Source organism: Canis lupus, chromosome 1 (assembly GCF_011100685.1).
Source record: "Canis lupus familiaris isolate Mischka breed German Shepherd chromosome 1, alternate assembly UU_Cfam_GSD_1.0, whole genome shotgun sequence".
Taxonomy (NCBI): Eukaryota; Metazoa; Chordata; class Mammalia; order Carnivora; family Canidae; genus Canis; species Canis lupus.
In genome coordinates this window covers 26678695-26696192 of record NC_049222.1, presented here as the reverse complement: position 1 = coordinate 26696192, position 17498 = coordinate 26678695, and the positions used below count along the sequence as shown (strand labels likewise).

The window sequence follows — 17498 nt, the reverse complement described above, 5'->3', positions numbered from 1 at the left end:
AAGAGAAACCTGTTAATTCCAGTGTCTCTGCCAAATTTCACTCAGGTAATTGCACAAGGGTACATTAATCCTGCATGTAGGGAAAAGGCAAATTGGCAGAGAAGTTAAATGTGGCCAGTCCTTTCTGTCTAAATCCTCTTGTTAGCTTCAATGAAATGCATGAGCACTTTGTCTTCCTTCCTGTCCTTGTGTGAAATGCTGTGAAGCTATGGAAAATCTACTGAGTTCTGCCTAAGAAACTGGCTTCTTTTCAAAGAGTGAAGTGATCTTACTGTATCCTTTACTTTTCTGAAGCACCTGTAAAGTTTAATTAGCTAATGTACTGTAATGTTTGCCAAGGTCTCAGTGTAAAGGATGATACTGTTACAAATTACCAATTATCATTTTAAAGATGTTTAAAAACATTAAAAGAGGAGGAACTACAAAAATCTCTAATTTTAATGTGCTAATCACCCATCAAACTTTCTGAATGTGAATCAAAAATCTAATATAACTGAGATTATCTTTGGTCAAAGGCAAAAAGAGATCTTTATAAAGGTAACAAACCCAAATATCTGTTCTTAATCAGTATACTACTGTTTCTTTAAATACATTGTCAAACTGCCTAATAAGGTAAAGCCAATAACTGAATGCTATTGCAATTTCCAAATAACATCAGTCATTACCAATTGCCCTAGGCTTTTTTTGGGCCAACACTATAGTGGTTGAATAATTCTCCTTTAATCAGTACAAGAATGAATAACTACACCTTCCAAGCTTTGGTTATTTAGGTACAACTTCATTTCCTTTAGGTTTATCTCTAAGCCAGAACCACTAGCTGTCTACTATAGAATATAAAGTACGTTTTTATTTTCAAAATGAGAGCTGTGAATAAATAAATGATTTATGAAAAACTGTGGATTTAATTGTTAGGTCTCTGCATTTTGTCCAAAATGCAGAGCTGGTCAATGGGAAATACTTTTCATATCCCTTGAACTAAGTACCTCAAATTTCATCAATAACAAAGAAAAATCCCATAGTTATAAACTTTTTGACTTTTTGGATGCATGCCAGATCTTGAAAGGCAAAATCAAACTCAAAACTACCTTGACTAAAGGTCTGGGGTCACAGAATTCCCTAAAAATCCAGACATGTGCATTGTTATAATTTTGGTTGATAGAATAATATAGTTATAAGTAAAAATTACTTCTTTAAATTCAACAGAAAATCTGATAAGATCTGAAATACATGTCAAACTGTATTGGTTGGTGCTAGCAATGAATGGGCAGCTGAAGAAATTGCATTCTGATAGTGACTGTGAGAATGTTACACATGGATGTGTCACATCCAAAATCAAACATTCAGAATATCTACATGCATTTGGTATTTTAAATGTAAACAAAAAAGCTATTCTGAATATTTATTATTCTTCAGTTAATGGAAAGTATTTATCAGTGTCCTTCCTGCAGAGACTCTTTTGTGATCACAATGAAATTAGAGCTAAATCAACCTTTAATTCAAAGTGTTACCCAGTAGATATCATATTTGAAAACCAAATGTTTTTCACTCATGGTAGTTCTAGTCTAGTAAAACCGTCTAGTAAAAACCGTCTGCTGGTCCTGGTCCTATCATTCAGTCTCCAGTATCTTGATGATCAAATACTTCTGTGATTTCGTTTTTGAACACAGTCATCCTACCTGTTTTCTCTATGTATTTACTATTGAGAAAAATCTTTCACAGTGTGGTAAGATATCTCCTTAGCTAAAACATCTTCACTATCTGTTAAGCAAGTATTCTGAAATCATGTTTGCTTTTTCCTCCCTTCCATGCATCCCTCCCTCCCTGCCTCCTTCTCTCTCTTTCTTCCTCTCTCTCTCTCTCCTTCCTTCCTTCCAAAGATTTATTTATTGATTTATTTGAGAGAGCACACGCATGCATGCAAGTGGGGAGGGAGGAGAGGGAGAGGGAAAGGGAGAGAGTCTCTAGTAGGTTCCTTGCTGAGCAGGGACCCTAACATGGGGCTCAATCTCATGATCCTGAGATCATGATTTGAGCCAAAACTAAGAATGGGATGCTTAACTGTCTGTGCCAGAAAGGTGCCCCACACAATCTTTAAATTGAGGTAATATTCTTGATGAAATGCAAGTACTGACTCAATGAGGATCAGGACAGATTTAGAACATGGGATTTAGGCTGAAATGAGTTTAAGGTGACTGAGGCACTAAGGGTGTAATATTTAAGGGCCGTGAAAATGAATGTCTCCTTCAATTGTGTGTCCCGTGCTTCCCTGACCCTACCTTAGTCCTGGCCCTGCATAGGACACAACTGCTCGGAAAGGCTGAGGCTAGATGAAAAGCCTAAACAGGAGCCTTATGGGGGCAAGGACCAGAAATTCAAGGGGGCTGTGCGGTCACAGGAGGAGGATCTAAAGGGAAGATAAGGAGAAAGAAACTGAAAGTAGGAAGATGAAGTCTAGTAGAACACTAAATGGTTTTTCCTTGGGGTCATAGACCCTATTCTGAACAGGCAACCAAAAAGAAATGATGTCACCATTCATCAATTCATGACCTGAGCATTTCTTGGCTGTTAATTGAAGTGTCAGCTTCATTATCATTTTTTTTGGTTCAAATTAGTTATCTTGCTAATATTCCTCCTATTATAGATGCATTTTCCCTTTTCAACACCTATACAATTTTAATTATTTGCTTGGTATTTGTCCTGCTTGTCAAATGGAAGCTAAAGGGATGCAGAGAACTCATTCACTACTGAAACATCAGCAGTACCTGGAACCTAATAGGCACTCATAAATAACTGTTAAATGGTCTTAAATCTTCTTGGAATCACTGGTCCAGTTAGAAAGAATTTGCAGTGTTGTGACCATGTTTCTTGCCCTTCCAACACTGAGCAAAAAAGATAAGTCTGCACCTTGCAAATAACTGAGGGCAGAAATATAAGCTTGAACATATTAATGGTGATCATAAAAATTCTTAACTTCATTTTTTAAAATCAAATCTTGATAGTTCTTTATATATTCTGGATACAAGTCCTTTATCAGATATGCGTTTTATGAGTATTTCCTCCAAATCTGTGGCTTGCCTTTTTATTTTTGTAACAGTGTCTCTCAAAGAGCAGAAGTTGTTGATTTTATGAAGGCTAATTTCCTTTCTTTTAGGGATTGTGTTTCTATTGTTGTACCTATAACGTGTATGCCTACATATGTACCTACGATATTATATAATACTATTATTACATAATACTCTTTATGTAAAAAATCTTTATGTAATACAAGGCTACAAATACAAGGCTACAAAAATTTCCACTATTTTCTTCTAGAAGGTTTACGGTTTTAGCTTCTATGTGTATTGTATTGGTGAGTTATAAGTCAAGATTCTGTTTTAGGATTTGTTTTTTGTTCTTGCTATTATTGTTGTTATTTTCACATACAGACATCCAATTGTTCCAGTACCATTTTTTTGAAAACAAACAAGCAAACAAACAAACAAAAAACCCTTTATTTTCCAAATGACTTTGCGCCTTTGTCAAAGATCCATTTTCCAGTGTATGCATATTGGGTCTATTTCTTGACTCTTTATTACTACTTCATTGTCCTATGTATTCTTTTGCCAGTACCACACATTGTTGATAACTGTATTTTATAATAACTCATGAAATCAGGCAATGAAAGTCCCCAAACTTTATTTTTCAAAATTATTTCAGCTAATCTAGTTTCTTTGCCTTTCCTTGTAATTTTAGAATCATCTTGATGGTTTCTCCAAAAAGTCCTGCTGGAATTTTGAATAGGGCTACAATGAATCTTTATTAAATTTGCTTTTAACTTTAAATACTTCAGCTATGTCAGCAAATTCAAATCCAGTAGCACTGCAGATAAGCTTCTGACAACGAAGAATACAATGGATTTTAAGTAAGTTCTAAACAGACAAAGATATTAAACTACCTACCAATGATCCTATAAATCCTAGGAATGTAGGAAATGTTCACTGGCTGGAGCTACTGATGACTCACAAAGATGAAGGAGCTAAACAGTTTCTCAAGCTTAAAGGAAGATAATATTATTACAGCTTTGCTGTATTGTCAAGATCTTTACAAAGAAAGGCAAAAAGTCCACTGACCTATTTATATTTACATATATATATATATATATATATATGAATGTGTAGTGTGTGTGCATATATATATATATTTTTTTTAAATTAAAATCTCTTAACCATCCACATCTAAAAGAAGGGTTTTTCTGAAATGCCAGAAGAAAAGCCTCATCTTATACAGTGGTACTGGTATAGATTAAACATCAGCATAATTAGATGACAACTTTCAGCCTTGTTTCCAAAATGTCCTTTTTCTGAATATTATTAGACCCAGCAAAACATAAAAGTATTTCACCTGGATGAAGATCTGTACCTGGTTGGCTAGTCAGTCCTGGGAGAGATTCCTGCAACTGATAGGTTGAGGTCGAGGATGATGTGCCATCAGCTGTGTTATTTGATGTCATATATGCTCCATACGTTGATGCTGAATAATACTGTGCATACTGGTTTTGGCCAAAGGCTGTGTAGGATGGGTAATCCTGAAATAATAATTGAGACATATGTGTGCCTGAGGGAGAAATTACTTCCAGCGTGCTCCAAAGAAGAGCAATCACTATGATAACTGAAAGATTAATATTTGGCTCCATTTGTTTTGGAGTCCACAATTTTGAGGTGATCCTAGTGAGTGCACACAGTTATGAACTACCCTGCTGGCTTTGCAAATCAGGTCCAGCAAAATTCTCAAACTGCCTAAAGGTTTCATATACCTCACTTATCCATGATTACTTATTCAAGGATGTACATCATAAGGTCTTATGTACTAGAAGAGGAGAAAAGAAAGTGGAATGAGTCATATTCACAGCACCGGTTCTTACACATTTCCTAATATCACCAGCAAGGAGATGGTATAGCTGCCCTTCTCATCTTCCATAGGGACATTGTGATTTCTGCTACCCTTCTGGGATACTCTTGATAATTATGGATGAAATAAAGAATAAATTAAAAAATGAGTAAGAGTTTTTTTTACTCAGCCTTTCATAGGCAATGTGTCATCTAAGGTCTTGACTTAAAGTCTCTAGTGAGATTTTCAAACATTGAGTTTGCCTCATTTGCTAGAGAAAAAGAGGAAGTATTGGATCAACTCCTCCAACCTGCCTTTTATTAAAAAATTCTAAGACCCTGAAAGTGGTCTAAGTAATCCTTCAAAATCCTTTTACATAATAAGATAATGAATAAGAATTTGTTGCAATAATTGGCATTTAATGTATTTAGCATGTTTTAGCCCAAGTTGTTATGAGTGATGACAAATCCTTGGTCAGGATTGATTCCCTGATACATGTTCCTAAGGGAACAAAGGTCCACGTCTGATGTGGTTTCCAAAATGGGAAATTCTCTGTATAAGAAAATATGTGTATTATCAGAAAGGATTAAGTACAGTTGACCCTTGACCAACATGGGTTTGAATTGTATGGTTCCTTTCATATGCAGATTTTTTCCAGTAAATATAGTACAGTCTGTAAATGTATTTTCTCTTCCTTGTGGTTTTCTTAATAACATTTTCTACTTTCTAGCTTACTTTACTGTAAGAATACAATATACAATACATATAATATATAAAGTATGTGTTAACTGTTTATGTTATCTGTAAGGCTTCCTGTTAACAGTGGGCTATTTTAGTTAAGTTCTGGAGCAAAGGTTATGCATGGATTTTTGACTGCGTGGAGGGTTGGCACCCCAACTGCCGTGTTGTCTGGTCCAATTCTAGTCTGGCAGAAAACTAAAATTCTATTTGTCTATTAACTTCAGGATCTGATGTTCCTCTTTACCACCTGTAAGCTAAGGAAGAAAACCTCTCAGCAATACTTAGACAAAGTTCCTAGCAACCTATCTTTCTCAGAGTAAAATATTTAAAACAGTACTTACTTGGTTGTCAGGCAGTGTTCTAAGTGGATTTACAATCTCATTTAATCCTCACACTCTCCTATGTGGTATTATTACCCCACTGTGCATTGAGGGGAATGAAGACACAGTGTGGTTAAGTGATCTATCTGTTCAATGTGGGACAGCTTCAGAGCTAGAACTGGAGCCCAGAGACACTGACTCTGACATTAGTGTACTGACACTCTACCTGAGGTTGCTAACATCCTCATGGGAAGATGGAGGGACTTACAGGAAAGGCCCAGACTGCCGGCTCCTGGTGATTAAAATGTCTTTTTGTACTCAACATATCTTAAAGATCTCCTCTTCTCTTCATCCCACTATGGTCACCCTGGTCCAAGCTACCTTCACTTCCTGTTGGAGCTGGTGGACAGGTTTTCTAATTTGTCTCATTTCTATGTTGAGGTTTCTCCAAAGTGTAGAAAGCCAGAGTAATCTTTTCAAAACATAAGCTGTATGATGTTATTCTCCTGCTCAAAATCCTTTAATAACTTCCCACTGGGCTTGGAATAAAATTGAAATCCCTTACAGAGGGATACACATACAGAGCCTTACATACCAATACACAGTCTGACATACACAGGGGTAGGCCTATGTTTATACATCTGCTTCCCCATCTGCCCTCATGCACAAACTAAACCCTCCCCTTCTTTGACTTCCTTGGAACAACAAGGTTTTTACCTCTCAGAGGTTTGGTACATGCTACTTTCTATGTCTAAAACACCCCAACCCTCTTTGTTCACCAAACCCTTAGAAGATTTGGCCTGAATATCACTTCCATAGAGAAGCATTCCACAATATCTTCCCTACTCAAAATTAGATTTCTATTAATATTTTTACTAGGACTCTGTTACAACTCCTCATGCTTTCCAATTCTATATTTTTTTATGTGTTTACTGATAAGTTTATGGTTAGTAATGCCTAGTAGTATCTCAGTAGTTGCTAAGCTCCAGGAGGCAAGAACCAGGTTCTATCCACTCCTATCTTCACTTAACATGTCCCCAGCATACAGACCAGTTCCTAATACATTATAACTACTCAATAACTATTAACTAAAATAATGGACTGGTATTCCAACTATGGTCCAAAATACAGGTTATGTTTTATATTGGAGCCACTGTATTTAAATCATCAGATAGTAGTGGATCTGTTTTATAACATAAATCTTTCTTGTCCTTTATGAATCTTTTTAAAATATTTTTCTTCCACACTACTTAATAATCAAATTTCTATTTTTCCTTTTGTTACATTAATAAACATTAAAAGAAGGTAATATAATTCCTTCAGTAAATCCAAAGAGCACACCTGTGCAATAAAACTTAGATTTTAGAATATATAAAAGTCCAACAACTATGTTAAAGTAAAATAGTCTATTATCTACCATGGAAATCAAATATCCTTCTATCTCAACTACTTTGAACATGACTAAGAACTAGGGAATAAGGACAAAAGATTCTGAAGCATCAGTATATTCACTCATCAGCAATATTCACTCTTGCTCCACACATAACTCTAACAAATTAGATTTTAGAACTCACAAAAATACTAAGAAAACATAGTTAGGAAAGGGACTAAGGATTGCTAGAGGCAAGTACAGTGACAAAAGCAAAAATCATAGCTGTCAGGCAGTAAGAATCAAATATTTATTAAAATGAATCACAGAACTAAAAGAAAAAAAAATCCAAGAGGCATTTGGTCTAATAACAAATATTCTGGATTTAAAAAGTCATAACCTAATTCTTGGTTGTAGTTCAATCTCTTCACAGCAACTTATCCAAAAAACAAAATTATGTTTAGTACAGTTTAAGATCATGAGAAAATATGCAATACATTGTGTAATTATATGCCAAATGATTAAAATAATCAGAGCTTAAATGTTTAAAGAGCAAATTTTTAGCAACCAGAAAACCTAAAATAACCAGAATAAAACAGATCCCAAGAATTCTGGATAGCTAATTTTTACCACCTTGAAATGCCATCTTAATTTTAAATACAGAAATCTTTTTTTTCTAGGAGAATATGCACTTATATGACAACCTGAAAGTATTCCTCATAGATATGAAACAAATACAAAAAGCCTAAATACAAAAAAGTTACTATACCTGTTGTGAACTGCTAAAATTTGTTGAATTGGAAACTGAATTATTTGCATAAATAGTAGATGATGGTGCAAAACTAGAACCTAGAAATAAAGAACAAGCTGCATTTAAAAAGTATTTCTTTGCAAAATAATAAAACACTTCATTTTGCAGAATCCAAGGAGAGAAATATATTTTTAATTTTGTTAAGGCAACAAAATGTGCAATTTGAAGTAGAGAGATTTATAAAGAAAAATGTGTCTTAGCTCTATCCCTCTTGTGACAACAGTTAAAGTCTTTGGTACAGATGTCTGTTGGACTCAAGAGTACATGGGAATGGTCTTAATTCAGCAGCTAAACTTTAAAAGCTAAATGTTTAAAGAGCAGAGGTTCTCAAAGAATAAAATACTATGCAGGCAGAGTGCTTCTAGGAAGCTACTGGAACTTTTAGATGGTCATACCAACTGCATATGAACATAGAAACCACTTGAGTTAAACATTTGGATGAGATTAGCTTAAGAAACAAACACAGAACCTACTAAAAATTGACGCTTACAGCAACCTTTTATTTCCTCCTATGTCCTTTTCTTACAACCAAGAGAGATGTGAACTAGGGCTCAGCGTCAAGGGAGAGCTGTTCACTACAATCACATAAGGTTTGAGGGCCTTCTAAAATTTGACTATAAGGTTATGGGGCTCCTGGGTGGCTAAGTCAGTTAACTGACTGTCTTTGGCTCAGATCATGATCTCAGGGTCCTGGGATCCAGCCCTGCATTGGGCTCTCTGCTTAGTGGGGAGTCTGCTTCTCCCTCTCCTTCTCTCCCCACATTGCCCCCATCCCCTGCTCTTGCACAGTTTTCCTCAAATAAATAAATAAAACTTTTTAAAAAATTTTTAAAAAATGAAATTTGACTATAAGGTCAGAATTTTACTTATTTTTTAAAAATTAGGGCAAAAATAAGTGAAATATAAATTTAGAGATTTTTAAAAAAATATGTTCTATGGGGCAGCACGGGTGGCTCAGCGGTTTAGCGCCGCCTTCAGCCCAGGGTGTGATCCTGGAGACCTGGGATTGAGTCCCACATTGGGCTCCCTGCATGGAGCCTGCTTCTTCCTCTGCCTGTGTCTCTGCCTCACTCTCTCTCTCTCTCTCTCTCTGTCTCTCTTTCTCTCTCTCTGTGTATCTCATGAATAAATAAATAAAAATCTTAAAGAAAATTATGTTCTATGGAATGTACTTGTAAAGAAGTAAAATGAAAGACTATTGACAGAGCTGATTGTTTTATCAACATGTTCTGAACTGCAATAATATTATCTAATTAACACAAACTGACCTGGTCCAGAATGTCCAATACAAAAGTATTTTGGGGAATAAGTGAAAGTGTACTCATAGTTGCTTTTACTCTTAACTGAAGCTGTGCGGCTCATTGGGGCTTTAGCATCTATGCAAGTATATTTCTACCTACATTTTAGGTAAAAAGAGACCTGCTATTTCAGCCAAAAAAGTCTAGATAATTATTTCATTTTAGTCAATGGACTAAAATTTCAACACTAGTTGATTAAAATATGTTCATGTAACCCCAAATGTATGACTAATGATATAGACAAAATGGTAGAAAAAACTTTTATTTTTATTTTTTTTATTTTTTTTTAATTTTTATTTATTTATGATAGTCACAGAGAGAGAGAGAGGCAGAGACACAGGCAGAGGGAGAAGCAGGCTCCATGCACCGGGAGCCTGATGTGGGATTCGATCCCGGGTCTCCAGGATCGCGCCCTGGGCCAAAGGCAGGCGCCAAACCGCTGCGCCACCCAGGGATCCCCAGAAAAAACTTTTAATGTATTTACTATGTCACTAAAGTTCTTTCTGCAATTACTAAATAATGATCACACATAGAAGCAAAATGAAATACTCATACAGGAGGATTTTTTTCAGGTGGAGGTACAAATTATATGAACACTCCTATTAAGAAATATAGTATTAATAGAGGAGAGGTATATTAGGAATGAACAAATACTCCACAATCATTCAATGGTAAACGGGATCTAGAAAAGTACTAATTCGGGATCCCTGAGTGGCGCAGCGGTTTAGCGCCTGCCTTTGGCCCAGGGCACGATCCTGGAGACCCGGGATCGAATCCCACGTCGGGCTCCCGGTGCATGGAGCCTGCTTCTCCCTCTGCCTTTGTCTCTGCCTCTCTCTCTCTCTCTGTGTGACTATCATAAATAAATAAAAATTAAAAAAAAAAAAAGAAAAGTACTAATTCAATTATAAATATAATTAAAACTGCGTTATATGCTTAAGGAATACTGACAAAAAAACCCTGGGACTTGACATGAATTTTTGAACCTTGCTTAAGTAGATGCCATAATGTGTGCCTGGCATGGCTCAGAGTTTACTTTGTTTTGGACCTAGCGTCCTGCCAGTTTTATGCAACTTCAACTTACATACTGAAATTTGGCATGGGTCGTGTTTCTTGATGTATATTCAATTCCTTTCATCATGTTTTTTTTTTCCCCTAGTTATTTGTCTTTCCTGATGTGAACAGCAATAACAATTAAAACCATTCTCATGAAGGCATATTCCTAATCTGCAGCCAAGGAGTCTTGTTCAGAGAATTCCTCCTCCCATATATTTCCTGTGTGGTGACTTACCTGGCATCTGGTAAGAATAAGGCGTCTGGCCTGGCTGTGGGGTGGAAAACCCCGGGCTGTAACTGAGGCACCCACTCTGTAATGGGGACTGGGTCTGTGAAAGTCCACTCTCTGTTTTGATGCCTGGCAACATCACGCCCAGATCTGTTTAGGAAATGCATGTGCAGACCTTTTAGTTAGTAAAATGACCTTACTCCTGAGCTGTAACTTATGCTAGAATATCTAAGCACGAGGCAGCAGGATTACCCACTCATAAGCAAAGGAGCAGAGAGATGTGAGATACCGTAAGTGGGCAGGCTGTAGGGCTGTCCGGTCTGTGAGTAGGCTGTGTAGACGGCCGGCTGCTGCATCCCCGAATATTGAGTCTGGCCTGCATAGGCAGACATTGTTTGAGCTGCTGGTGTAGAAAGAATGTGTGGATAGGGCCTAAATATCAGAAAAATAGCATTACTGTGGCAACAAAGACTGCATACTTCAAACAGCTTAGATTCAGTGAAACCTTATAATACCCAGGAAGTAATCCTCTTCTTTATCCACAATACAATTATAACAACAAGGAAAGGGCAAAAGTCCAAGTGTCCGGAGCCCAAGCTCTGCTACAAATCTGTCTAGTGACTTAGGACAAATGGTTTAAACTCCCTAAAGGCTTATACCTCACCTATAAAATGAAGACTTTGGATCTGATATTATATCTAAAGTCTCTTCCAGGCATATAATTCTTGTTTACATCTGAAATAGTATTCCAATTAAGGTGCAGACAAGAGAAGTGGAGCACAGGCCAGTTAATATGCTCATGAGCATACTTCCAGTCACTGTGAGTGACCTAATGCTATATGACAGACACAAAAGTCATGAAAGGCCCTACTAAGAACTCTACCAGAGAGGAGGGGGTGGGGGGGGGAGAAAAAAAAAAGAAAAGAAAGGAAAAAAAATACACAGCTGCTTCCTGAAAAGAAATGGAATGCCATTCTCTTTATCATGCCACATTTTACAGAATGTTCTCAAATAGATATCCAAAACCAGTCTGTACTTAAGGGCAGAGACTGTAGTTTCTGCAGAAAATAACATTTAAATGTGTGTGAATTACGAATTCCAAATCTCAACACATCTGGCTGATTGCAACCAAATTCAGATATATACCTAATATTGTTAACCTTGAAAATTTCTACCACTGTCTTCAATAAGTTGACTTCATTTGGGGACACCTGGGTGGCTCAGTGGTTGAGCATCTGCCTTTGTTTGGCTCAGGTCATGATCCCGGGGTCCTGGGATTGAGTCCTCCATCAGGTTCCCCACAGGGAGCCTGCTTCTCCCCTTCTCCCTCTGCCTATGTGTGCCTCTCTGTGTCTCTCATGAGTAAATAGATAAAATCTTTAAAAAAAAGTTGACTTCATTTATGTTTTTTAGAACTTGAAATCCAATGAAAATAATGTAATATGGAACGAATTATGAAGTGTTAACATTTGAAATAAAATGCAATCTTTTTAGATTTTCTTTTAAGCTAGTCAGCATTTTTGAATTTCCATTAAGAAATTTCTGTTTTCTGGTTGAGCTTGATGCTTTCCTCAAGGTATATAATCCAAAATTAAATGAACTGTCTGGACAAACATGAGTCTATCTGTATTTCTAGATTTGTACAGGATATTTATCCATATGTCTAATCCACCCAACTAATTTATCCCAGCATCCATATACTGAACTATCTATAACACACATATACATAAATGTATCCCAATTTGAAGTTATGTCATGCAAATACAGATTAATAAAGGTAATCTTGAAAAATGATTCTAACAAATTTGGAAGAATCTATTGAGCACTTACTTGGAAGGATAGAGCTGTGGGGAGTATTGATGTGCTGATCTGGGGCTGTAACCACTACTTGTTATTACTGTAAGACATAAAAACCAGTGCAAAAAAAGTTGCTTCATGAGTATGTTTCACTAGAATGACATAACCAGTTTGAAGAAATTATCATGTTAAAGAGATGTTTCTAAAAATTCACTCATTTTCTAAACAGAAAAATTTTATCTTCTAAACAGAAACAGATGCCTAAATATTTTCTTCTAATTGAACTACTTCAAGTCTGGTTTAAGAGCATAAAAAGAAATCCTCAAGCATAAAATGAAATCTTTTCACAAATCCTTTCTCTCTGCCATTCTTTTACCTTTTCAAATCAGTAGCATATCCTTATGTATTAAGTATGAATAATTATCTTTGATTATAGACAATTAAGATTTCATGACATAAAAGTAAATTTTTGAAATTTTCAAACTTCATGTTTTAGGTCTTAAATTTCACATACGACAGCAACATTATCGCTCTTCCTCCATTTTTGTTCTACTAAAAATACAATAAAAATTCAAGAAAATTGTGAGGTTCCAACTTCATTTTGAAATTATAAAATGCTACAGTTTTATATTGCCTTTAATTTTACCAATGAAATTAATTAAAAATGCAGAGTTCAAAATACTCGAGTACTAACTAGGATATGCATAGAAATCAATGAGTGATAATGCACCACATCTTAAGAAACATAATTGTATAATGCAGCAGCAATCATATTTACAAATATATTTTGAACTATCAGAGAGAGTATTTTCTTTTTAGAAGAACTTAGAGGTGAAAGTCAGGTCCTATTAACATTTTGTCCTAACACGAAGCACTAAACTGGAATGCATTCAGAAATTTGGAAGTCTCTCTTTCCTTCAACCATCTGCCTTGACTAAGACAGATGTATTGCAAAAACATGGACTCCAAAGTGTTGAGGCAGTCCCTTCAGAGCCAATCCGTACTGGGCAAGCACACAGAGTGTCTTTATTAGGCCATCTGCTGTTCATTCACTTTTCAAAAAGATTAAAGTAGTATACAATGCAGTGCTGGAATTAGTTTAGTCTAATCAATCATAGTTATACTTCAAAGTACTACGTCCTTTCTAAGTTGTTCATAATAATTCTGGAGCTAAACTTTTAGAATTGTAAAAGTGACAAACAGGTTTAGGTTGCTAACTATTTTATGAAACATGATATATTTCTATATCCAAATGCTATTAAGTACCCTTGTGATCTGTCATTTCATAAACACATAGAATTTAATGTATTTAAATGCTATTTGGCCTGTAAGCTCTAGGTATGGAAAGTATATTATAGTTTTCATAGAAAGTAGTTTAGTGCAGAAAGTATGTTTTCAAGGATACCATGAATCAATTTTAGAAATATGAATATGACTTGAGGTGTCATGTTCTAAATATTTTAACCAAGCAAAATTTAAGTGAATTTGCTATATAAATTTGAAAATCATTTGACGAATGAACCATTAATTTCCTACTGATTTATTAAAAGCTTAACATTTAAAACTTTCAAATCATTTCAATGAGAACACACTTTTTCTACCACCCCACAGGCATTAAGTGTGTATTACATAATAGCAATAGTGTTATTCCCCAGGAAATTCCATCTGATTTATTAACTCAGAATAGTGAATCTTTTTTTTTCTTTGCAAAAATATAGTTAAGTGAGGCATAACTCCATGTATTTTTGTCTCAAACAGAAAACATCACTTTGGCACACTCAAGAGTTTATAGAAATCAGCTCTTCTCAAGATCGCAAGTCACAGAGCTTTTCCAAAGAGACATCAAATAATGAAAGAACCATTCACCACAGCAGCTTTTATAAAATAAGCCAAAGGATAAAATTATTTCAGAAAAAAACTCCATATACCTGAATTGAAATCTGAATAAATTACGATCTTCCTCTCTCTAATGAGTGAATCTAGACAACATTAAAATAATGTACCCATAACAGTATCAAGGCTCAACATTTAAAATTTCAGTCTATATATGTTCACATCTAAATAGGATGCAAAACCTTTGGCTCGGGAAACTAAGATGTTCACACAAAACTTGGAGAACTTATGCTCCTTAACTAAAATTTATATATTTATTCTAAGTTATGTATCTGCAGATATCTGAAAACAACAAAATTGGACTAAAGTGGGTTGAGATTATGCTGACCAAAGTACAATCTGTTCCTCCACAGGGCAGCCTAATCTCCAGTATGGTTTCTGGAATACCATGTACAGATTTAGGAGACTTTCCTTTCATTCCCCATTGTCATTTAATTAATCAAGAGATTACAAAAAGCACTCAAATCTCATTATACTCCATCATCTCTGCAGATAAAAGTAAGCAAACTGCTTGTTTTCAAAATGTCTTGAAAATTAATTAAAACAAATTTCTATACAATATGACCAGATTCTCAGAAGGTGATGCAAACAATTTTAAGGTTTTACTGTAATTACTGTGACACCTTAGGTTAGACTCTCAATAGGGTAGGAGATGGGTAGTGAAGGGTGAGGGAAGGTAGGAATTTTGCTTGCAAGGGGACATTTTAAATGTCTGGAGACAATTTGGGTTGTCATAACTAGAGAGAGCTATGGTCATTATGGGATAGATGACAGGGATGCTGCTAAACATCTTCCAGTGCAGAGGGCAGATCCTTTACCACATAAAAAAAGGAAAAAAAGCTAAATTTTAATAGTGTTGCTGTTGAGAATCCCTGACTTAGAACATTGTTGTCAAAAAGAACCTGGTCCATGGTGTTGGGAATGTTCTATATCTGCGTTGTCCAATATGAGAGCCACTAAAAGACAACATGCAGCTTCAAACACTTGAACTGTGACTGCTGTGACTAGAGAGAAAATTTTTACTTTTACCAAATTTTAAATAATTTTAACTTCAATAGCCACATATGGCTATGGGACAGCACAGCCCTAGATAAGAGAAAACTGGGAAACTATTTGTAAAGATAATGTGAGTGAATTTTAGATAGGCTGACCAAATTTTAAATAATTTCAACTTCAATAGCCACATATGGCTATGGGACAGCACAGCCCTAGGTAAGAGAAAACTGGGAAACTATTTGTAAAGATAATGTGAGCGAATTTTAGATAGGATGACCACTCACAGATACTTCTTTTTCCATTTTCATATTTTCCAATAGGGTATTACAGAAGGACCCCTGGGCAGATCAGGACATGGCTCTGTACTCATTCATACCAGTGACCAGCTATGAGGCCTGGACTGTATGGCCTTCGCCACCCTTAACTTAACTGCACCTCTGTGTTCTTGCCTATAAATCAGATCAGAGACCTCTGAAATTCCTTGTGGAATTCTACAGTTTTGTCATTTAGTTTTCAATAAACTTGTGGTATGGAATTTAAGTATGCCAGCAATTACTTAGTAATTCCACTCCTTTTCCTAAAAATGTGTTCACATGCCTTCACTTTGCAGAATGTTTATAAGAGTTATGGTAGATGAGCAATAAAAATGGCTAGAGTAAGTTGGCACCCATTTATCTCCTGGAAAGCAAGTGAATTGCTATAAAGGATATGGACTAGCACACGTGAATCTCAATGCAGAGTGAATTATTATCTTTCTGTCTAAAATACTAATATTTATGTGAATATACAGCTACTGCTTCCACTCAGTGTGAACTAATGAAAGGGGATCATCTGTTTCTACAAAAATCAAATGTATGCTCCAATGATACTATATTCAGGGACATACCCCAACTCTTTTTACACAAAGCATACCCACGTAAGACCTTTGTATGTGAGGATATGGATAAAACATGATAGCAGAATAACAGAACCAAGAAGTAATTAGCACAAATACTCTTCCAGGTTTACTGTTTATCTTTGTGCTATCCAAATTCCTTTTCAGGTTAAAAAAAATTCTTTCGCCAGATAATAAACTAAACAGAGTACTGTAACTTAAAATCTTTAACGAAATCAAATTAATGCATGTACTTTGTACCCACCTGGGAGTTATCAGGTATTTATATTTTAAAGGATTGATGTTTAAAGACATGCTATTGTTCTCTTTGAAGCACTGAGTGAAAGTAGTGCTCTCAGGCTGGGTTCTAATGCAACCAGCATGTGTCCTCCTGCAGCCCATTAACCTTTAATACTTGTCACTCAGCTGCTTACACAGGAGGATTTTTTTTAAACCCAGAGAGGAAACAAGGTTATTTAGAAGGAATCAAATGGATAGTTTTACATCTCAAATGTTGGGAGAGAAGGGAGTTTTTATGCCATTTAAATGGACAAGGGAACAAAGCCAACTACTACAACCTAATTGTTAAATTAAACACTGTATAAAATAATTACAAAGGGAGCCAGCCCTGCTGATTTCTAACAAGAAAGTCAACTGAAAATCCAGCAACATGATTCCAAATATCATTTTTAAAAATATGTGCAGTTAGGACAATTAGTTCTAAAAAAAAATAAATCTAATGCTAAGTTTATAAAAATCCGCCTTCTCAAAACTCCACTTTGGTATTTATGGTGTTCATTCATGAGGAAGATGGTGTGTACCCCAATGTGCACATAGCAACGCATGAGCTTAAGGCTTTACCTGACCCAGTAAAAGTGTCAAGGGCTCCATCTCCGGTGGTGGTGGCCGCTTCACTGCTGTTCAAAGGCTCTGTTTTGACTGCAAGGAGAGACACTATATAGAAGAATAAGTACATGTGAGTTTTATTTCTAGATTTTAATCAACGACGCTGACTGTTGCAACTAGTGGCTTTTTGAGCTACCATGGGCATGCAAGAGAAAACCTGAGAGGTTGATGAAGAGAGTGTTGTTAATTTAGCTTCTTAAAAAATGGACATGCAGTTGTAGAGGATTTACTGTTAAATTCCTCTAAGCTAGTTCTCTCAGCTCTGGTTTTTTTAAAGGCAGTTGACCTTATAAAGGGAAGCAGCAGTACACATATTTGCATTTGTACCTCACCTGAGCACAC

The 17498-nt window shown here is 35.8% G+C and overlaps 1 protein-coding gene across 9 annotated transcripts in view; it reads right to left on the bottom strand.

Annotated features, from left to right (window-relative positions):
* Positions 1 to 17498, bottom strand: part of EYA4 (EYA transcriptional coactivator and phosphatase 4) — a 306025-nt gene that overhangs the window by 41772 nt on the left and 246755 nt on the right. For 5 of the 9 annotated variants that reach the window (XM_038526049.1, XM_038526048.1, XM_038526050.1 and 2 more), the window contains 6 exons: positions 17112 to 17204; positions 12521 to 12587; positions 10980 to 11122; positions 10697 to 10840; positions 8066 to 8145; positions 4381 to 4564 (listed from right to left, as the gene is read on the bottom strand). In XM_038526049.1, coding sequence (XP_038381977.1) covers positions 4381 to 4564; positions 8066 to 8145; positions 10697 to 10840; positions 10980 to 11122; positions 12521 to 12587; positions 17112 to 17204 — 711 coding nt within the window. The remainder of the gene's footprint in view (positions 1 to 4380; positions 4565 to 8065; positions 8146 to 10696; positions 10841 to 10979; positions 11123 to 12520; positions 12588 to 17111; positions 17205 to 17498) is intronic. The other 4 variants (XM_038526052.1, XM_038526055.1, XM_038526051.1 and 1 more) reach the window with 1 other exon arrangement.